General features: G+C 45.6%; 7 protein-coding genes across 7 annotated transcripts; 4 read left to right on the top strand and 3 right to left on the bottom strand.

Moving 5' to 3' along the window:
- Positions 1 to 372: 372 nt before the first annotated feature.
- GLAREA_09053 (alpha/beta-Hydrolase) lies at positions 373 to 4,129 on the bottom strand (the record flags this gene model as incomplete). The annotated part of the gene is made up of 6 exons (XM_008078014.1): positions 373 to 2,774; positions 2,822 to 2,845; positions 2,900 to 3,071; positions 3,120 to 3,431; positions 3,479 to 3,896; positions 3,966 to 4,129. The coding sequence occupies 6 exons, from the start codon at positions 4,127 to 4,129 to the stop codon at positions 373 to 375; spliced, it is 3,492 nt and encodes a 1,163-aa protein (XP_008076205.1).
- Positions 4,130 to 4,895: 766 nt separating this feature from the next.
- Positions 4,896 to 5,237, top strand: GLAREA_09054 (uncharacterized protein; the record flags this gene model as incomplete). Its single annotated transcript, XM_008078015.1, has 1 exon — positions 4,896 to 5,237. One exon carries the CDS (start codon positions 4,896 to 4,898, stop codon positions 5,235 to 5,237), a length of 342 nt encoding a protein of 113 aa, XP_008076206.1.
- Positions 5,238 to 7,789: 2,552 nt separating this feature from the next.
- On the top strand, positions 7,790 to 9,438 carry GLAREA_09055 (Aquaporin-like protein; the record flags this gene model as incomplete). Its single annotated transcript, XM_008078016.1, has 3 exons — positions 7,790 to 8,510; positions 8,560 to 9,186; positions 9,242 to 9,438. The coding sequence occupies 3 exons, from the start codon at positions 7,790 to 7,792 to the stop codon at positions 9,436 to 9,438; spliced, it is 1,545 nt and encodes a 514-aa protein (XP_008076207.1).
- A 592-nt stretch (positions 9,439 to 10,030) lies between these two features.
- Positions 10,031 to 11,015, bottom strand: GLAREA_09056 (steroid 5 alpha-reductase; the record flags this gene model as incomplete). The annotated part of the gene is made up of 3 exons (XM_008078017.1): positions 10,031 to 10,612; positions 10,673 to 10,876; positions 10,935 to 11,015. 3 exons carry the CDS (start codon positions 11,013 to 11,015, stop codon positions 10,031 to 10,033), a joined length of 867 nt encoding a protein of 288 aa, XP_008076208.1.
- A 519-nt stretch (positions 11,016 to 11,534) lies between these two features.
- GLAREA_09057 (Nucleotidylyl transferase) lies at positions 11,535 to 12,554 on the top strand (the record flags this gene model as incomplete). The annotated part of the gene is made up of 1 exon (XM_008078018.1): positions 11,535 to 12,554. One exon carries the CDS (start codon positions 11,535 to 11,537, stop codon positions 12,552 to 12,554), a length of 1,020 nt encoding a protein of 339 aa, XP_008076209.1.
- Positions 12,555 to 17,492: 4,938 nt separating this feature from the next.
- Positions 17,493 to 17,960, bottom strand: GLAREA_09058 (uncharacterized protein; the record flags this gene model as incomplete). The annotated part of the gene is made up of 1 exon (XM_008078019.1): positions 17,493 to 17,960. One exon carries the CDS (start codon positions 17,958 to 17,960, stop codon positions 17,493 to 17,495), a length of 468 nt encoding a protein of 155 aa, XP_008076210.1.
- Positions 17,961 to 18,945: 985 nt separating this feature from the next.
- Positions 18,946 to 20,938, top strand: GLAREA_09059 (Glutathione synthetase ATP-binding protein; the record flags this gene model as incomplete). The annotated part of the gene is made up of 2 exons (XM_008078020.1): positions 18,946 to 18,949; positions 19,002 to 20,938. The coding sequence occupies 2 exons, from the start codon at positions 18,946 to 18,948 to the stop codon at positions 20,936 to 20,938; spliced, it is 1,941 nt and encodes a 646-aa protein (XP_008076211.1).
- Positions 20,939 to 21,719: the final 781 nt, after the last annotated feature.

The raw sequence follows: 21,719 nt of genomic DNA on the forward strand, positions 1-21,719 counted from the left end.
GGTTTTCTGGTCTTTCAACTAGATTGGGCCTTCGTTACTATCGAACGTCAGAGCCTGTCTCAGCAAACTCCCCGAAATTTACCTCGCTCTGATTACTTACATTGCCTCGAAATCAAGTTCGCTCGATGTTACGTAGATATTAGGACCACAAAGAGGACACTGGGCAACTGGCTAGGCATAGCTAGTAGTAGGCGCATTTATTAGGCAGGAAGTATACCGCCGGAGATTAGCGAGGAAGGTCGCTCGTTGAGAGGGAATTTGGAAGACTTTTCCTTGGCGTTACACTGTTTTCACTCTGTGAAATCATCATCCGTGTTATGCTATTGGCTGCCCGACGTGGAGAGAACATACTTTCGGGTTATGTGAGTACATCTAATACCAAAAATCAACCGTATCTGGCGGCACTGCCCAATTCAGAAGTATCGCTCTCCTCGTCTCAATCCCACACTCAGAAAGCGGTTTCGGCATATCATTTCTTATCCACTCTCCCTCACCATAGAATCTGAAAAATCGCTTTATGCTCTTCTCATGCTGAAGTACAAAGTCCCAATCCCCAACATACACCTCCTTATTCCTAATCGACAACTTGGCAGACGGATACTGCTTGATCAAAGTTTTAGGCGATTGCTGATCGTCGTCCTGCGCGTAGAATTCGGCGAAGACTGGCATATCTCTGGCTCGCAGCTCGCCATCTCGGAACGCTTTTATAAATGACATAGGCTTGTTGAAGCGCTCGAGGTGTCTCCAATCTGAGTCCGTAAGGATTTCAATACTGGCGTGGAAATCGAGAAGGAGTTTGGCGAGAAGACGGTCGGAATTGCGGATGCAGAGTTGGAGGGCTGTCAGTGTTTGATCGGACAAGACGTCTGGATCTGCGCCTTCGGATAACAGGGTTGTTAGAATTGTGAGGTTAACTGCAGAGATGGCGCCTCGAATTGTGAATTGCTTGAATGCCCACCCAAATGCCGTTCGGGACCCGTATGTCTCGTATTCAAATTCTTCTTCGAGATTGGCGCCTTGACTTCGCAGTAATCTGATCATCTCTGGGGAGTGGACGAAAGGGTCGGTTGGCGATGTACATAATCCAGGTGGTAAGGGCATGACTGCCCAGTGCAGTAATGGTCGGCCCTTAAGTTTACTCGGACCCCCGAGCCTTTTCAATTCTTTTTCAACATACAGGAGTAATCCTGCTTGCGTTGCAAGAGCAAGGAAGTTGGGATTCCACCCTTCTGGACATTCCCAGCCATCAATACGTAGATAAGCAGTTGCAAGCTCATTATCATTCATGAATTTTGCGAGCGCATCAAGCGGCCCCGAAAATAGTATCCCCAATGTCTGCTCCACCATTCTGGAGTGGTAGAGCACTCCATATTTTCGGAGGTCAAATTGTGGGAGTTGGTACAAATCCTCGGGCTTCCTTGCATACCTGCGAAGGTGTTGACTCGTCAGAAATCTCAGCAGGTGGGCGTGGCCATTAGCTGGATAGTTGATTCGTAGTTTTTGCTGCATAGTCTCAAAGCTTCGCTGCTGTGCTAAATAGTCTTTTAGAGACTGGTGCAAAAATTGCACGATTTTGCCAGTATGCTTTTCGCATTCCTGGTCCTGCCAGGATGCTGTCTGCACCTCCAAAAACCCCCGACAACGACTTAATAACCTGCGCTCCATTTCATCGAATGACTGACTTGAGAGTTCCGAGTTTTTGCTCTGGTTTACGTAGTTTACTGCAGCGAAAAATTCTGTAATGGGTAATGGCTCTAGTGATGCGTATGCTATTTGAAGCATTACCAAGGCATCACTGAGGTAGCTGTCCTTCAAGCTTAGAAGAATCCGGTGATACAACTCGTGAAGATCACCATTGCCGGGAATAGATGAGAGGTGCTGCTGAATTTGTGCAGGATTGTCGCCGTCCATGAGGCCCTCGATGAGATCGGTGGCGACCAATTTCACCCACAGAAACACGCCCTGTGCTCGTGTAAACACTTCATCAAACGTCTTCTGAAGAGAAGCAACTGCCAAAGAGTTTGAAGCCAGATCAGGTCTTGAAGACAGGTAAGAATTGAGTCGTCCATTAAGATAAAGCCGTACGTCGTTATTAGTATTTTCATGAATGCGAATCCCTGGCCAACTGGCAAAAGCGTCTATGAAAAATGTCTCAGGTCGACTAGAGACACAAAACATGACTCGAACTGTTTTATCGTCGGAATTGTTAATCAAGTTTTGCATAGTCCCTATCAATCGCCGATAATCCTGAGCATAATTTTCAGCCTGCTCATCGAGAGCATCAATGAACAAACATATATTGATCTTCTCCTCCCTTTGTTTCACGATCGCTAGCATTGCCGCCTCAAGGTAGATAAGAGACCAAACGCCCTGCGCTTCGGCGCTATTCTCGAAGATGGGTTGTACAAATCGTGTCAAGTAGTCTGCTTGCTTCAATAGTTGATACAAAATACGGTGATATAAGCCTTCCAATGTTTTCTGGACCTTTTTTCCACGGTTACTGAAAAAGAACTCGGCCCAGATGAGTCGATGTTTTGGCCGGTTCATGTAGAGGTATTGAAAGGTTCGATGATTGGAGATGACAAACTTCATGAGAGTGGATTTCCCAGAGCCGGGCTTACCATTAATCCAGAAGACACCGTTCCCAGTTTGGAGCCATTTCACAAATCCAAGATTTTCTCTCTCGAAAATCCAATTGCATGTGCTCTCGTAAGCCTCGTCAACTTGATTGAAGCGTTCTTGAGTTTCAGGCATGTGTAGACTCGCAAGAAGACCTCCAGGAACTTAGCCGGTGGCCATGAAACAAATCAGGACAACTCACGCTCTCGTAGTCCTGGAGATGATTCTAAACTGTGTGTGAGCGTGGCAAATTATAGGACGTATGAAAATCGTGGCTTACGGTGAGTTAGATCATATTGTATGGAATCCAAACACAAAATTAAGCAGTCTTTGGTCTTCTGATACCCATCGTCCTCAAATCCCGAGAATCGACACATTTCGATATGATTACCGGTAATAAAGTCTTTTTGCTCGTACGCATAATCCAGCGCGGATGAGCTGTCTTCGACGACCTAGTTCCCGTTAGAATTGGAATTTCAATAGTCAACGGCCAAACAGACTTTTCCAGATAATGGGCCAAACCCTGAGATACCAGTGGCCTCCTGAAAAGTGAAGACCTTTGGTTTCTGCTCATCCAGCATTTTAGCAAACTCCTCTCTCAGTAGTTTTGCCACACTAGAGTCGAATTTCAGATCCCGTAAAAGAACATCGTTAGTATCGAATCCAGCGCAGGCCGCGAGTTTGCGTACAGTCAAGCCGAGATTGACGTAGCTTCCTCCTCGGTGAGGCGTTCCAAAGAAGAAGATAGCCTTGACCGATGTGTATATTGATTTGAAACGAGTGTCTACGGCAGTTCTGGCGCGACGAAGAACCTGAACGATGGTCAGCCAGCAGTTGAAGGGGGTTCAATACTACTCACGTCTTTCAAAATCAGACCGCCAAGGCTATGAACAATGAAGATCAACGGGCGCTCCGGATCAGCTCTTCGACGAGCGTCTAAACTGTTAAGGAGAGACTCGCCATACGAGAAAATATCAAGCTGCATTGCTGGGCCTTTGAACCAATTTGTGACCTTTGAGTCATAGCCAAATGTGGCAACTCTTGCTTGAGGAAAGTCATGAGGTAAAAGGTCAAGTGGCCAGAAGACATTTGGCGTTATTGTCGTTGCAACCGGTGATTGAGGGGAGACTGGCAAGTTTGATTCCTTCTTTGAAGAACGACTGAATATTTTCCTCAGCCTTGATGACTTTTGAGGTGGAGTCGAGTCTTTCTCTTGTGGTCCAATGTACGTGAAGGTTCTTTGAGGATGCCCTTGGAGACCATGGATTAAAAAGATGCTACAGAAATACATGTTAGTCAAAGGGTTTTCACGTCTTGGGAACGACCTTTTCCAAAGCGAAACTTACTCAACTACAGGTTGAATACCTTCCGATAAGATCGTGATGCCATGGTCTCTTACATGGCGCTCAATTCCTATGCAGCCTCGCTCTTGAACGGGTGACTGATCAAGGTTAGACCGAGAAATAGAGAGATTCGGGCTTTGCCCAATTTCTTGACGAGGACTCTCCATAGTGACCGAACCAGTAGTTTACATTGAGTTCAAATGTCCAACTCCACGAAAGAAAGAAGATTATGAGGGGTAGGCTGGTGAGGCTATCGAAAGCGCCCGCAGCCGCTCCACTTTGGCTGCAACGAAACAAAAGAAGCTGAGAGCTCGGCTCCCAATCAGCTCCAGGGCTTGGAAAAAGCAACTTACATTTATTGAGGCGCGAACCATTTACCAAGGTCTACGGCCCGCTCCATCGTGAAGAACATACAAACGGGACAATCTTTCTTGTAAACCATGGCGAATTATTTGCCTCTGAACGGCCTCAATAGTTTAATACTCCCTATGCCGGTCCACTGTAGTATGCTTGCCCGGTATGATATAAACATTGTAGAATGCGGCAATCATTGTATGTTGTTGTATTGTGAGGTCGGCAGAGGCAGGAAAAGATAAGGATTTGATGCCCACGTGACTAACAGATTGGGACTAGATCCTGATGTGGGTCCAATCAACCTATAGGTACGGAAAGTCGACAACCTTGGAAGTTTCAACTCTTCTTACCATATCATATATTTTGCTTAAGATACTTCAACAGAGGTAGCTTTAGAGCCTATTCAGCAAAAGGGAAGAGAAGAGTAAAGTACCATGAGCGGACATGTAACGCTACTACGGCCTGTGTAGGAGATTGACGCAAAGGGAAAGCGACAACATTGTGGCACCACGCCGCCCAAGATCTTGCCTCAACTCGGCGCATACTATTTTCTTCGCCCTACAACTTCTCCTCGACACAATGAGCAACTCTCCACTCCGAGTTGTTATCCGTGTTTGTGTCACAGACATCCCAGCCAACCCTCAAGAAAGGGTCTATCGTCTCGGATGCGATTTTGCTGAACAGATTCTTCGTCGACCGTACAACAACAATTTACGGGATGATTGTCACGATGCTATGCATTTCCTTCCGAATTGTGAGTCGGAAAATAGCCTGAGAGCTTGGTTTGTTTACGATTTCAACGTTACCGAGCCATTGGACAAGACACAAGTCTTGACCATTTCGCATGCGGTTTATCATGCTACACGACAGGGAGAACCTTGGTGGGTTAGGAGTCTGAGGAGGGGGAAGTTGGTAAGCTAATCGATGATAAGACTTTTACTCCTCGAGAAAACTGGGTTGATACGGCACGAGATTATTGTGCTATGTATAAATGGGGAGGAAGTTACATGGAAGGGTAGCTTTTAACTACCTTTTCAGTGGCAAAATCATCTCTGAACCTTAAGTATGGGACAAAACATGTGTTAAAACTGCAGGTTGAATGCAGCCGCACGGCTCTCGACACTTTTATTCCGCGCGACCTTGGTGAAAACCACGCCTTGAGCTTCCCTCTGAAGATGCGGGAGCTATACGAAAATGACTGGCGGCAATTCCACACGAATCCATCTATGATGAACACGTCCTCTTAAAGAATGAGTTATTTCATATACAGCTTTAGTCCTGTAATCTTGAACAACATGTTTTCTTGGGGGTTTGAGTTTACATCTCGTTGTCTGCGTTGCATGGATCCCTTAGCAATGGAGATATGTAGTCCTACAAACTTAATTTTAATGATATAGAGGGCGAACAGTAACTGCAACATGTCCACGTATGTCGTCATCTATGTATCGAAGAACTCGAAAAGATTTAGCGAAACCTTACATGGCATTATCGATGTAAGAACAGCCTGAAGCGTACGTTTGACACTTGACACAACCCAGGCAAGCTTTCTACCTTCTCAGGGAGCTCTGCGAGCGTATGGAAAGCGGAAACGATGCGCTCACTAGTTATAAACATACTTTTTTTCGTCAAGTTGCTAGCTTTCTTGCTTAAAATCAGAAGTGATTACCACAACCGATTTCGGGTATCGAGTTGACGAGCTATCTTGGAGCGGCCAAAGGGCTTACGACGATAGCATATGAGCCATAAAGTCTGCTCTTGGATGAATCTTGGTCACCACATCATTTTACCTAGAAGCTTAGGAAGTGCTCGCCTTGATCTTAGAAGAAGTTTTGGAGAGCAAGTTACTCACGTGACACCATCCGTTGAGAAGGGCTCGACCAAACTGAGTCCTCAAGACACAGCTATTTGTTTTCGAACTCCTTGGGAGACATGATTAGTGGCTCAACTGTCAGTCAGTCAAAATGAAGGCTTATTCTAGGCTATTTATTACATGCAGAATTGTGTACTGAGAGGTTGCTATTTAATTTCGATGTTACTAGTCGGAACTACGTTTAAGTAGCTCCTCGGCCTGTTAAAAAGCCTTTAGAATGTTTGAAATTACAAAGGGTAACGGTACGTTGGATTAAACTACAGCCCATTGTCATAGAGAGCAAGATTTCCGAAGGTCTGAAATGGTACAAAACTACATCACTGAGTAGTTCTCACATGACCAGGGTGATTCAAGAGGGATTTACAATCTAAAGCCACAGATTATATGGAAAGAGAGGAAATTATTGTAAGAAATTCAAGTACGTGAGTATGATGCTTTCAATTTTTTAGACCTCTCCGCATAACGTGGGAAGGTGTTTAAGTAATCTATGCCCACACGTGCCCAACAACCGCCCCACTTTTCGGGCTTTCCGCAAAACGTCGTGCATGTTTCGACCTCTTCTCATCTCTTCATCTCAACAGTCGACCTATCCGGCGCGATGAACGCAAAAGAGTGCTCAGGCATTTATTAGCTGAAATATCTCCCTTGGCCGACAATTTGTTATTCGTATTTTCTTCAACATACGCATAAAGACCCTCAAACCTTAGCCATTTCGTTCGCCATCTCCCACGCTCCAGCCATCGCACAGATCAAGTCGATCTCACAACCCGCGACCCTTCTTTCGCGATCATAAGATGTGTTTCCGGCATCGAGAGAAAATCACCACGATATCCTAGGGATGTTTCGTGAGGGAGGTTGAGAAAGACCAGTCGACGCGACAAGACCACGTCGCAATAGAACTCGCTTAGTCGACAACGAGGTTCATCCTAGATTTTCTTCAAATATGAGATGAAATATAACCCCTTCTCCCAACCTTTCCTCTACTGTTTCACCAGCAACACTACAAACTTTCTTATTCAATGCCTCTTGTTGGTCTGTTCACTGACGTCACATAGTCTATTTATCGCATGTTAGAGGCACGTGTGCTCACCCTTTCTCTACCAATTCTATCCCTGCGACTACGAAGTCCTGGTCTACACGTGTTCATGCATTGATTTACACGGGGGTAGTCCCTATCATGTACACTTTCTACTACTCGCAGTCCTGCCTTCTAAGCACTGGATTTTGCGTTTTTCCTCTATCCCACCCCTATATTCAAGAGATATTAAGGTTATGACCTGGTATGTTCGAGAGTCTAGAGGGTCATCCTACGCAAGAGGCTGGGGGGAGTTCTTCTAGATTAGAACGCTGGAAATTACCAAGATTATGGTACCTTGATTTTAGATGGGGTGGTTGGATAAACGTTAGGCAGGACACGAGGAGCAAATGGGTATATTATAGGGATTGCCACTCCATCTTCCCTATTCTGCATTACTTAACTTCTATTACAATCCACCATACACATCACCACACATTTCTCAAGTCTATTATACTTTTCTAGTGATCATTAGGACATCAAATCCCACTTTCGACTCGTGTAGGATCCTCAACGATAGAATTTGAGATGTCAGGTGAAGGTCCCAGTGAGCTTCCTATACACTACGGCGGTAAAACCATGGACGGAGAACTCATCAAAAGACCAAACTCACCGCCCATGCCCTCCTCTCCAACACGCATATATCATCCAGAATCTCGACGACCTAATTTCTCACCAGAACCAATTGAACCAATCTTCACAGACGCAGAGAACGTCAGAGCAGGTCTGCGTCGTCGACCTAGTCACCAGAACCCAATGCGTCGCCATTCCGGAGGCGAATATGATTCTCAACGTCCTTCATTCTCAGAGCGATCTTCTGCTGACAGAAGACCACTGAGAGCACGAGATGATGGATACTTCCGTGATGATGATCGTCCAATGTCCCGTTCTCGTGCAGATGAATACCGTTCTCACCCAGATTTGCGAGAGAAGTCTCGTCCTCCCCGCACTTACCGCAATGTCGACGCATGGGATCGAGGGCCAGGCTCTGCTTCGAAGCCTTACTTCGAGGAGAGCAGAGAATTCAGAGGTAGCATGGATCCAGATCTCGAGAAAGGCGGTTACAGTCCGTACAAGAGACCCAGCGAAGATCAGGAAAGCATTGACGGTTACAACTACGATCAACACAAGAAAGGATACAAACCATCCAACGCAGCCACAATCGATTTCAAGAACCTCTCTCCCGAGGAACGAAAAGAAGTCATGAGACTTCCATGGACGCAATGGATGCACTCCGATTTCAAGAACCGTAAGTCCCTTCTACCGCATTAGCTCACAGCCATACTGACACTCCCTAGACTTCGTCGCAACAATGGGCGAATTCGTCGGCACAACCATGTTCCTCTTTTTCGCCTTCGCTGGCACCCAAGTAGCCAACATCCAATCGACCGCCACCTCAACAACCACCTCGGGCGGCGCCACCGGCTTCAACATCGCAGTCTACCTCTACATCTCCGTCATCTTCGGCTTCTCCCTCATGGTCAACGTCTGGATCTTCTTCCGCATCTCCGGCGGGCTCTTCAACCCAGCCGTCACCTTCGGCATGGTGCTCGTCGGCGCCGTCCCCGTCGTACGTGCCGTTTGCCTATTCTTTGCGCAAATCGTCGGCGCTATTGCTGCCAGTGCTATGGTTTTGGGATTGTTCCCGACTCCGCTTAATGTCAGGACGACGCTGGCGGGTGGTGCGAGTTTGGTGCAGGGTGTGTTTATTGAGGCGATTTTGACGGCTGAACTGGTGTTTACGATTTTTATGCTGGCGAAGGAGAAACATAAGGCTACGTTCATTGCGCCGGTGGGAATTGGACTTGCGTTGTTCATCGCGGAGATGGTGGGCGTTTACTATACCGGCGGATCGCTCAATCCTGCTCGTAGTATCGGTCCTTGCATCGTTACTGGCACGTTCGATAGCGAGCATTGGATTTACTGTAAGTCTTACTCCCCCCATGAAACCGCTTTTTCCCTTGCTAATTTTTATCAAAGGGGTCGGACCTTTCCTCGGAACTCTCATCGCAGTATTCTTCTACAAGTTCATCAAGATGCTGGAATACGAGATGGCTAATCCGGGACAAGACGGGGATCCCGAGAATGATCCTACGCAGAATGAGGAGAAACGACAGGAGTTGATGAAGAGGAGACAGATGCGTTCGGAGTCTAAGGTTAGAGCTGCGAGGGACTAAGGTACTGTTCACTGCGAGTGGAAAATGCGGGTTTGTGGGCATAATGGATAGGATGGTGGTGATGAGATAATGATGGGATGACAATTAGATTTTGGGACAAGCGTAATATTGGGATAATGTACACGTGGGAGGAGATTGGAGTTTTTTGTTTGGTATGAAGCGATGGTATTGTTATTTAGATAGAAACATGATGGTTGATTTGCATGTGTGCTGTTTCCCTCGCCGTTCTGCTAAATTCTCAAAAGAGCTTTTCCCCCTCGAGTTCACGATTTGATTTCCAACAACGAGGGCTCTTCGATTCAAAGCGAGACAGACGATCCAACGTCGAGCGATCAAGTCGTGATGACGCTTCTGTCATGTACTTCTGGATCTCAGCGTTTGATGATTGACTCGTGTGCACCCTCAACCACGCATTTCATCTGATATGCGGTGTTTCATCTGAACTTCGCAACAATGCGATTACATTAAACAATACCAGCAAGATCCATGCACCTTAAACCCTAACGCTCATCATAATTCGTCATAATTAATGCCATCCCTTCCGTGTCCTTCTCATATCAGCGCGCCAAAGCAAATCCACCTCGTTCCACTCTCAAAGAATCCCCGGCAAGATAGCCTTCCGACTCCCAACCTTCTCCTTCCCAAACCTCTCAATATACCAGTTTCGCCCACTAACCGCCCTCGGCAACATCGTCGCAACCTCATTCACAACGAAATTCCTCATCGGCGTCGCACCCGGCCCAGCCATCAGCCAAAAACCCGCCCACTCAATCCACTCACAGAAATAATGCGGATACAGAATATAATTAAACAATCCATTCTGTGGCATCATATACACCTTATCCACCTTCCCCTCTCCCTTCGCCATCTTCCTCTGCAGATTGCGCTTCGCGGCCCGTCGAATCTCGCGGAGCTCGTCGTCGTGCCAGACGTTCGCGATGAAGCCGAGTCCCCAGATCATCATGCCGAGCTCCATGCGTCCGCCGGTCTTGAAGTCCGCGCGCCCTTGCCAGTCGAAACGCGTGGTTGGGCCGTGGCCGCCGAGGTAGCCGCCGATTGACAGCCCGTTTACGACTTGGAATGCGATGGCGAAGGCCCAGACGAGGGGGTGGATGGGGGACATGGATGGGTTGAGTAGGGGGGAGATGATGGAGCGGTAGATGTAGTGGATTGTCTGCATGGAAATGATTTAGTCATTGGTATGTATAGGTGAGTCTGGAAGGCGTGGACTGACGAATAAACCACCCATAGCTTTATTCTCCCACGGTAAGGATTTGAGGCCTAGTTCTCCGGGAAGCGTGTTCATGACATATAATAACGTCAAAAACCCTGGTGCTTCCATCGTGATCCAAGCGATTTTCCCAGGGATGTTAAAGCGGTTTGTTGTTGATGTTTTGCCTGCTGGATACCATTTAATTGCCCATTGAACGAGTGTTATCTGTATATCATTGTTAGGAATCGTTTTTAGATGTGTGATTATTGAGGGGTAAACGTACGAGAGGGAAATATTGAAATCCGTTCACGAGAAGCTCCCAATTGGCCCGCGATGGGGGATACCAGTTTTGAATGAGCACCATGTCGGATTTCTCTTCGTTGGTCGTCCGGTGAGATGTATAAAGAGAAGACTGATAGTCTTGTAAAGAGCTTGTATGTTACATTGAGGTTATTTAGAAGTATGTGCTACAGTGCTTTACCTAAACGTGGTGTTACCCATCAAATTTCGATGTCGTCAGCGGGAAGGTTCGGCCCGCATCTCGTAGCCTTGCATGTCAGGCTCCAAGATCGTGACTTGATTGGCTATTCCGGTTGCCGAGCCTCCCCCCTTTGTTGGAGATCTTCAACACCCCGCGTTTACCAAGATCTCGGATCTTATCGCAACCAATCTTAGTATTTATATCGTATACAGCCAATCGTCTTCCCTCCGTGCTGTTTGTAGGTAAACTCTTGCAAACGACGTCGAACGATCCTCTGTTGACCGGATATGTTCGTAGCTGCTTGAATCAAACCCAACTGGCAATTGCATGGACGCTCGTTGGGCCACAATTACTTCATCGGCGAGATCATATGTAGCTATTGATACATAAAGGACATATAAAATGCCCGAATCTACAAATCCTACATCAGAAGCTCCTGTCGACATTGAGAATATGTTACAACGGATACCCCACTATCGGTCCCTCCTGTCCTCCTTCGCAGCCTCCAAATCAACATTCAAAGTCCTCGCATCCGTGCCATCAGACATATCAAGCTCACCCACCAGCTCCTCAAAAGCTTCGGGGGTTCTCAAAACTCCCCCCAAAACCCTCCATGTCCTCGACTCCTCCTTCAACCCACCAACGCTAGCCCATCTCCGAATCGCCTTATCATCCCTCACATCTACAACCAACACCACGAAACCCAACTCCTCACCCCGAAGACTAGTCCTTCTTCTCGCAACCCAAAACGCAGATAAAGCACCCAAACCCGCTCCTTTCGAAGAAAGATTATGCATGATGGAAATATTCGCGCAAGAAGTCCTCTCTAAAATCTACTCTGAATCCCAGGCAGAAGATATCAATGTAGACATCGCAGTTACTAAATACCCATATTTCGTCGACAAAGCCAAGGATATGGAAGTCGCCGAAATCTACGCCAGGGAAAGTGGGGAGGTGGCGGAACAAGTCCATTTAATCGGATATGACACCATTATCAGATTGCTAAGTCCGAAATACTATCCCCCAAAACATAATCTCGAGAGTCTCGTTCCGTTTCTGGAGAAACATCGTTTAGAGGTTACGTATCGGACGGATGATTCTTGGGGTGGGAAGGATGAACAGGACAATTTTCTGTCGAATTTAAGGGAGGGGAGGATGAAGGTTGTGGATGGGATGGCTGCTACGCCGGCGCTTGGGGAGAGCTTGGAGGATGGGAGTTTGAGTAGGATTGGAGGGAGGACCGAGTGGTTTGGGGAGGGGAAGTGCGTTATGTTTGAGGGGAGGAAGGAGGGCGAGGAGACTGTTAGTAGTACGAAGGTTAGGGAGGCTGCGCAGAGGAAGGATCGGGAGGCGTTGGAGAAGCTGGTTACGAAGGGCATCAGTCGGTTTATTCTTGAGAGGGAGTTGTATAATAATGAATAGATGGGGTAATCACTTGCAGCCTTGAAAGTGTTAGACGATGCTCAGCTGGTGTTGCTGTAGCTACCACGTTGTTTATTTTTCAACGTGCTCTAGGGAGCCATTGTCTCGCTTATTTCAAGGGTCTCGTCTACCTAAACTGACCAAGCAAGATATGAGCAGTGCCCAACTGCCAAAAGCACATATGATACGGTGGACGATGATTTCACACTATGGCCTCATCATAGGATCGACTGGTGAAGCGAGTTTGCAGCTACATCTCACAACCTATGCAAGGAAACTCTCGTCATGACGTTCATGATTCCAGCAGACAAGCAGAGCCAGGCTGGGTTTGCATTCGTGCTAAAAGGTATCTGCACTTTCAACCCATTCTCATCCCTCCCATTCCATAACAGCCCCTCACATCTCAAAATCCCAACCCCACCTCCACCCACCTCCACCCTCATCTCACCCCCTCTCTTCTCCCTCCCCCAACCAAATTCAACAATTCGTAACCTTAAACGCCCGCATATAATTCGTCGTCCTATGATCATATGGATCACACGTCCACCCAATATAATTCCCCGAACAAGCATTGTTCGCCCACAGACGCAGACAGCAGTCCTCGCTCGGATCGCGGTCCCAGCGCCAGAAGGTGCCTTCGGGCATGTTCTTTGCGGTGCAGCCTTTGTTGGAGGAGCCGTAGTAGTAGGAGGAGCCTACTTCGAATTCCCATGCCCAGATGGAAGGGAGGGTCAGGGCGAGGGGGAGGAGGATGGTGGTGGTTTTCATTTTGGGAAGGGTAGGGTCTGTGTGTGTGATTTGTGGTGATGAGCAAGGAGATAAAGATTTGATGAAATAGGTTTTCGGTAGCGTCTAACTCCTAGTCGCGTTTCAAAAACAAAGATTTTTGTAATTCGAATTAAAGAAAAGGGACGAGAATATATAGATGGCAGCACATTGGCTTAGAGCATGTGAGTTTCTACGCATCTCATTTCCAGTAAGGCTGGGGCTATTAACCCCGCACAGAAGACCCCTTTCAGAGTAAGTTCTCCGACATTCAATATCATGAAGAATGTTACATAGTCTCTTGGCTTCCTCTCGGACCCAAATGTTGCTTGATTATTCGTTCCGGATAAATTGAGTGGCACAATTTTACACCGTATTATCTCGGCGGCACAGCGTGAAAGCGAGCGCGAGATAAACTCCTAAAGGTTAATTGAGTAAACTTTGAGTAATAGAAACTCAGCCTTACATATCTATTTCGTGTTTCGTACGTAATTGCTCTATTCGTGCGACAGATCGACTTTGCAGACACCGCATTTGAAAATCCAATAAATTTACCCTATGCTGTAAAAGAACTTGTCTGCTTCTGCCTGGCATTGCTATCGAATCCTTTTAATGGAATAGAAGGCAACGCGGTTCAGAAAATACTGCAAGATGGTGATTATTTACACTAAAGGGTCTTCAGGAAAACTTCAATGCGACTAGCCCAGCTGGGAAGTTTCAGGGTTCGTTTATTATCACGAGACATGATCATTCAATTACACTGTTTGATGAGAAGTAAAAGTTACTTGAAAGAAGACAAAGGTTTAAGTTGGGTACAAGATTTTAGTTACCCAAAGAAATAATCATATTTCCGAGGTATTTCGAAATCGACTTCGGGACAGTTAAGTGTGTAACATCTTGATGAATACTGTAGTAGTTCAAACCCCGCTCAACATATATAACTTGGAAATGGCTTTCAGCGACCGCTACCGACCTTTCCTACCTTGTTTTGAGGATGGGTATCTGTAAATTGCAATCTGCTATCTCCTTGAACGCAGACGACTCCACCGTTGCTTTGTTAGGATCAATTGGTCCGAGGATTCTTCAGCGTATGTTACGAAAGATTCTTTCAAGATGCTTCTTTGCCTCATTCTTCGCAGTGCAAATGCGTACTCAGAGGCATCCTTTCTTTTGATGTCCACCATCCTTTGCCGAACTAGTTCTCTCTCATTCACGAGTATCGTGTTCACACACCCGCTTTTGACCTCACTATTCTCTAGATATTAAGTGAAACAGATAGTCAAACCCTGATTCTAATCCGATGAAGCCCTTTTTGTGGTGCAATAGAGGACACTCCAAGCGGGACTCCCAGTGGGGACCAATAGTACTTTTTTCAAGAAATTGGAAAATCTGAATTATGTAGTATAAATGCAACAATCCCTCTTATCTAAGTGCAGACTTCATTGGGTAGACGCAGGAAGAGGTACATAATGTTATGAAAATTAGGAAGGGTTCTGTCGAGGTTTCTGCTACAAGTATGATAGTTTGACGATGATAGGCACACGTGACACCATCTCGTAGACATGCGTACTTCATGAGGTAGGTATCTCAGTCGCTCGTCCTGGGAGAGTCTTGAATATTTTTTACTTGGCTGTTTCTAATGATTGAACCGTAACACCGTTTACTCAGTACTTTTCTTGCAATTATCCGTAATCTGTCTAGCCCAAAACCAATTTAATTACAGCCCTCCATGTCAAAGCCACTCCGGTCCCCTAGAATAAAATAAAAAAATCCACCCAAAATCAAGCCTGCTTGAATACTGAGTTCCCCTGAACATCCTGAAAAGAAACAATATGATCGTTACTATTTTCCCAAATCCAAAATGAATCTTTCAGAGACAACATCATGATAATATCCAAACCCATCCGAAACCCATCCACTTCCAATGCCTAGCAGCCTCGAATAATCACAACATAATTATCCTCTGTGTCAGACATCTGTCCACAAAGTTTCTGCGTATTTTTGTTCATGCATCTATTCTCTATAGTCTTTGCGAGGCTACGTAAGTGCTCGCGCTTTGGTATAATCGCGTACTGGTTCTGTTATCTTTCATTAGACCGGCAGAGAGATTGATAAGGGGTGATTACATAGTTGCAGATCAGTATTGTGGAACCCCCGAGACAAGCACCGATATTTTCACATCCTGGCGGAATAAATGCTGTTCCTGCTGTATTTCTGTTGGAGGGGTTAGCGCAAATTGAGTTATGGGTGAACGAGACTTGGGGGACAGACAAGTATGCGTGGGCAAAGGAAATGCCTTGAGTGTTGAGACTAGTGGATGGGTAGGGGAATCCGAAGTTTTTGGTTCCACAACAGAGAAGTTTTCCCTGATTTGTTAGTTGGCATTATGAGAGAGAGGCTTGAAGTACCTTGATGACCTTGGTGCCTACAGCTAGGTCGTCAGAAGCTGGCAAGGCTAATGCGATGGAGACCGAGATGAGCGTGCTGAGAATTAGAAAGAAACGCATGGTTTGAGATGTGGATTTAGTTCGGTTTACTTTCAGTTGGAGTAATTGGGTATGAAGGAAAAATTTGTGTAAGATTAGACTTCATGTTGAGATGAGAATAAATAAAGAGATTGATGTTACGCAATTGATCGGTTGATAAGGTGATATCCGTGATCTAAGGGAAAGCATTCACATGAGGATAACATATGAGATCGAGGAATTGGAAACAACTCAGAAATTGCCTGCATTATTAAACTTGACTCTGTTCTAGAACGTGATTCATAATGAGGAACCTATGCCCTTAAAGGGTATTTATCTGAAGTGTGAATATAAGATATATTTAATCACTTTATTCACTGAACAGCCAAGAATAAAACGGTTTGAAAGATGTAATAATTATGAGTTGAAGCTTAATGACCCAAGAATTGAAGGTGAATAAATTCTCTGATACAGCAGCTTATTGGTATAAAGATTGAACTATCATTTAACCCCCTTACGCCGAGACTATGTGATCTATACCCGGATTTTCTGTAATTTGATAGATATATGGAACTTTCTGCATTGTTGTTCACAATCACATGCATGAAGCACTGGTTTTGAAACATCTCGACTCCATTTTCATTCCTTGTCAAGTCCCCCTAATCCAAAGCAATCTTCAGTTCCTAGCACGAACAAGAACTACCTAATCACACATCTCATATATGGCTGAAACCCTCAATAAGAAGACTGTATTCTCCCAAAAAAGTGTTACCTACAAAAAATAGTCGGCAGGAGCAGAGGCATATTTCCAAAAGTCCACCAAACATGCCCAAAAACACACATCTGACACGTCCAGCTAGCAATACAATATAACTAAACTCTCACAAAAATACTGGGGAAAATCACTGTAGCCATCCTTGCTTAGTTCCGGAAGACACTCACACATCAGATACTGAAAGTTGATTGAGATTTGCACATGCCAAAAATCTGTAAAACTACCTACTCCTTGGAACTGTAGCTTCTTCTTTCTACAAAAGTACATGAAACGTGAGCGAGATGGATTTTCACCAATAGTTAAAAGCATACATCGAACGCTCATGGTGATGTTCAAAGGTAGTCTGTAGTGGGGCAACAGTCGGTCACCTGAAAATGAATTGGTCGCTTAGCATGCGACCTCCGTTAATTAGCTTAAATCAGTACAATATCCTGGCATCTTTTGGGAGGGAGATTTCTGTTTGGCTAATTGTGCTTGAGTTTATGTGTGATGTGTTCATGAAATGCGGGTACTTCTGCTCCAAACCAGCATTACCATTCGTCGACGCCAACCCACCGTCGAGATTACGTTCAGTAAACCAAGCCCAGAAACTATTGAGATGCACAACAAAGGTCATTTCAGACAGAGATTCAATGTCTCGTGCTGGCTTTGGAACTGAGCTTATGAAGACGTGGGGGTCCCTTCAAGTTTCAACTTGCCCCACTGATGCCTCCCCCTCTGCCTCCTGCCCGACTGGTACCACCCCTTGTTCTGTTCGATATTGCCTTCCAATTATGAAGATTCATCTCGTCGCCTGTTGACTCCTGAACAATTCGAATTTCTGGACACTTCCATCCATCTACCTCACCAAACCACTTTTTAAAATCTTCCGTCATGATTCTGACCCATGAACTCCACCGGAACACTCCGCCCTTAGTTAAAAACACCAAATCTCTAAGCTCTTGCATTCATCTCATAATCGTATGGATAGCACACATCTTTGAAAGTTTCAGGATGGTCTGCTTTTACTCTGAGTCGGCGTATAGATGCTCTTTCTCCCCTTTCAACGTCGCGTAAATAGTACTGTTCAATCTTTATGGTATCCACAGAGAAATTTGTCCAGATATATCGTTGTTTGGTTTCGGTAAATTTGCAAACAATAGAGAAAGCTTTGCTGAAAATGGCGAGCGCTTCAGAGCGAGACTCTCGACAAACGTGTAAAGTGACAGGTGTAGGGCTAGAAGTAAAGAGGTAATATGGTCTGCCAAATGCATCGGCATGAGGCAGTAACTCCAGAAGACGCGCTTCAAATGCGGCGAACTTCCAAATACAGCGACGAAGCTCTAGTGGAAGCCTTGGGAAGAGACGGAAGGTCGTAAGGGGAGTGACGGGTAATGTTGGTTCTTCCGTGTTGGATGCCATCTAATACCTGCTCACTATTTTTGCGATACTGGGAAAGGAAGGTAGAAGAGATTCAAAGTACAGAATAGTTTCTGGGTCCAAAATCGATCATGTGCCGTAGAGACTAATGCAGGAAAGCTTGTCAATAAGGCACACACTGTTGGTGATAGCTTGGCAAAGATTGCTACAAGAGCAGGAGCCAATAGCGGTTGTCAGGGGGGGACCATCACGTGACTCTGTATCAATTCAGGCATTTTCCAAACTTGATATTCACTTTGAAAGTACATGAGATCATGTGTCTATATTATGTCTTAAATTATCGGCTAATACGATGGAAAGATAAAAGAAAAGAAAAGACAAAATAGTCTTAGAGCCGGCGTGGAGGTCTTCTTATAGAGAGCCTCCCTCGCTCGAAGTTCTTTTATGTAATTATTCCCTCAGTATTGGCTCACTTTGATCGTAGTGTCATTCATTACGTCCGAAAAGCTTTTCGTGAAGTATTCCAAAACTACTCTCCAATTACTACCGTAAATCCATTGTAAGAACTATACTGGAGCACAAAAATCATAAAAGCGTTCTTGTTTGGGGGTTGCACTCAGTTTTGCGCTACCCAGGAAAGAAAATAATTTTGCACATCACCGAGTACCTAAATGGTCTCAAGTTGAGAGGACCAGGGTGCTATGATTTGTTGGCCGCATTAGATAAGTACCTATAGGTAATGACTGAAGGTTATGCTCCACAAGTAAACACTCGCTATACTACGTTGTATTGTAAGATTACGATTCCCCTGTATTATCGAATCAATATTCATTCTGCCGGTTGGTGACCCGCATCGGAACACTTCTGCAAACCAACAACACACACCAATAATTTCCAGTGACAAAATCGTCGTATTCACTTGATCATGTTCCAACAAGGAAACTGTTGGTGGAGTTTGTCGAAGCCAAAACTCGAGGTATCCTTTCAAACAGGAGAAGTTAATCAAAATAAACCGAAATAAGAAAAGATGGGTAAGTTTTGTCAAAATTTGAACGTTGCAAAACACTAATATAACGAGTGCAGCAGCTCTAAATAATGTGCCTGTAGAGGCAACATGGACATGGAGTCTCGACAAATTACCAGAGGGAACTGGTACTGTGGTCGTCAATATATACCCAGACAGCAGCTTCGAGAATTCGATTGAGTGCTCAAGCGAAGGATGTGATCCATCTGTAGCGATGCAATTCCTGCTAGACCACGTCCCCGAGGGAAACAACCTAGTCAAGCTCTTGCTATCAGTCAAGTCTGGATACATAATCCAGTCCGACTTTCTTGACCGGCGCATGGTTGACTGCCTGAACGTGACCAAAGTCCAAGGCTTTGTCGCTCCAGGGCAGCATATTGAAGGTTGTACTGCCGAAGCATACCAGTCTATGAGCTTCTCAGGCTTGCTAGAGTACTGCTACGGAGCGATCGTGATCCGGGACGACAGCTCAGTATCTGTTGCAGCTAGGTCGACGGCAATTAACGATGAGTTGGGGAAACGTCTGTCTTACCCATGGCTCTCGCTGAGCCTAATACCTCGAAAGCGCCTGGCGCTCGTCGGCGCTGGTTCTTTGCTGAAGGTACATGGATTTCTCGTGGCCGCGGCGTCGCTGAATATAGCGCTGGTCGTGTTCGACAACGCCGGCCACTGGCTGTCTGATGAGATATATAGAAATTTTCGAGAAGAATTCGTGCCTCTGGACATGACTGTAAATGCAGAAATTACCCAACGCATCGCGCTGGCGGTGACTGAATATCAAAGTACCAACACAAAAGAGCAACACCTCGATGGAATTTTGAGTGTTGAGGAGCATCTCCATACGATTATAGCCCACGCAGCAACAAAGTTGGGCTTCAACACTTCGCCTCCAGAATCCGTAGGCTTAGCTCAGAATAAGTATGCAACACGGCAGCTTGACAAAAACATTTTCTGCCGACTCGTCAGCTGCCCAGCTGATCTAGAAGCAGTGCTCTCTGAGGAAGGATCAAAGCTTCTGTATCCTCTTATTGTGAAACCTTCCAAGGGTTGGTCATCCGAGGGAGTTTGGAAAGTGGCAGACCAGAAGGAGCTACATGAAAAGGTCACTTCGCTATGGCGTGAGTCTTTCACAGCTTGGCACGGCCACGACGTTGTAATAGAGACGTATATTGATGGACCCGAAGTTGACGCCAACATGGTCCTTGTTGATGGCAAAGTTGTCTTTTTCGAGGTCAACGACGACTTTCCCAGCGCTGGAGATTACGACAGTAACGAACGCGGAGCTCGGGTGGCTAACTTTGTTGAGACGTCAAATATGCTACCATCAGCTCTTCCTTCATCCGAGCTGAAATCGTTGCAGAAAAGACTGCACGAGCTTGCGCTTGCTGCAGGCTTTCGAAACGCGGTGCTCCACATTGAGGCCAAGCTTCGTAACTCGAGCTGTTACTACGCTAAGGATTCTGACGGAGACAGACTCGTCGAGTTGCAGTTTAGAATGCCACCAACCACAACGACACAGCCTAAGGATGTGTTCCTCCTTGAGATCAACCCTCGCGCACCAGGCTGGCAAGAAATTGAAGCCACCGCACACACATATGGCGTATCATACTATAGCATCGCCCTCCTGAACGCCTTAGGTGACAAGCAGCGCATTGCATTCTTATCTGTGCCTTTCGTTGGCGGACCCCAGTACCACATGCAACTGCTGTTCGTCTCGGCCCAGAAGGGAGGCGTCTATAAATATGGCGACATTTGCAAAACTGTGTTGGAGTCAGACTCACAAGGTTCTAGTCAAAGTGAGAACCTTAGTGACCACGTTGTCAAGAGCGCGAATCTTATGGAGGATGGTGAGAAAGTACTCGACCCTGGTACTGGACAAGTATATGGCAATTTTATTGCCTTCTTTTTGGTCATGTCGCGCACAAGCCGCAAAGAAGCGATGCGCATTGGGTGTGAAATCGAGCGTCGCGTTAGAGAGCATACGAACGGGTTTTGATTTCTTTCGAGCCACGGACTATAGACAGTCAGAACTGTTCATTAACACGCTATGCTATGAGATGAGGTACCTTGATGATTATAGCTGGACTATTCGAAAGATTCAACAGCTCCAGAAGAAATTAGACTCAATGCCATAACAGTTCATTGCAGGGTTTCGTTGAAGTAGAATTTCATTGAAAAAATAGATTAATGAGAAAAGTTCTGGTTTTTCCGCGTAGGAGAAAAGGCCCACTATATCTTCTTGATCCTTTTAGGGTAGTTACTGGTTATGGTTAGGAGGTTAATATTAGGGTGAGAAACTAACCCTTTTAAAATAAGATTAAAGGTAGTGGTAGAAATTTTATTTCTGTCGGGGTCTAGAACTAGAAGTACGTCAGTATCCTTAGTGATCTGGTGTTAAAGGGGTGTATTATCACGTGGTTGTCCACGCCAATTTCTAAAAGAACCTATTTCCGCGAAATTGAAACAATGCTGTAGATTAATGAGTTTTGAGAATCTCGATACTTAGTAATATGATATAGAGGAGTTGGACTATTATGGAGCTCATTTTGCCCTTTCGAGAGGGATTTCTTATCACGAACGGTTCGAATGGAGCGAACAGAGATAAGACTAGAGTAAGAAGATAGAAGATAGCCGTGGACCCTTTTTGGTCTTGTTAACAAGTTTATAGCGCAATAAATGATGCACTGAAGTTACAAGGAGTATTGGCCTTGCGCAGATGATGTTAGAAAAATGCAGACAGCTCCATCTCATCGTCCAATTCCAATGTAATGCGCCTA

Source organism: Glarea lozoyensis (assembly GCF_000409485.1).
Source record: "Glarea lozoyensis ATCC 20868 chromosome Unknown GLAREA1, whole genome shotgun sequence".
Taxonomy (NCBI): domain Eukaryota; kingdom Fungi; phylum Ascomycota; class Leotiomycetes; order Helotiales; family Helotiaceae; genus Glarea; species Glarea lozoyensis.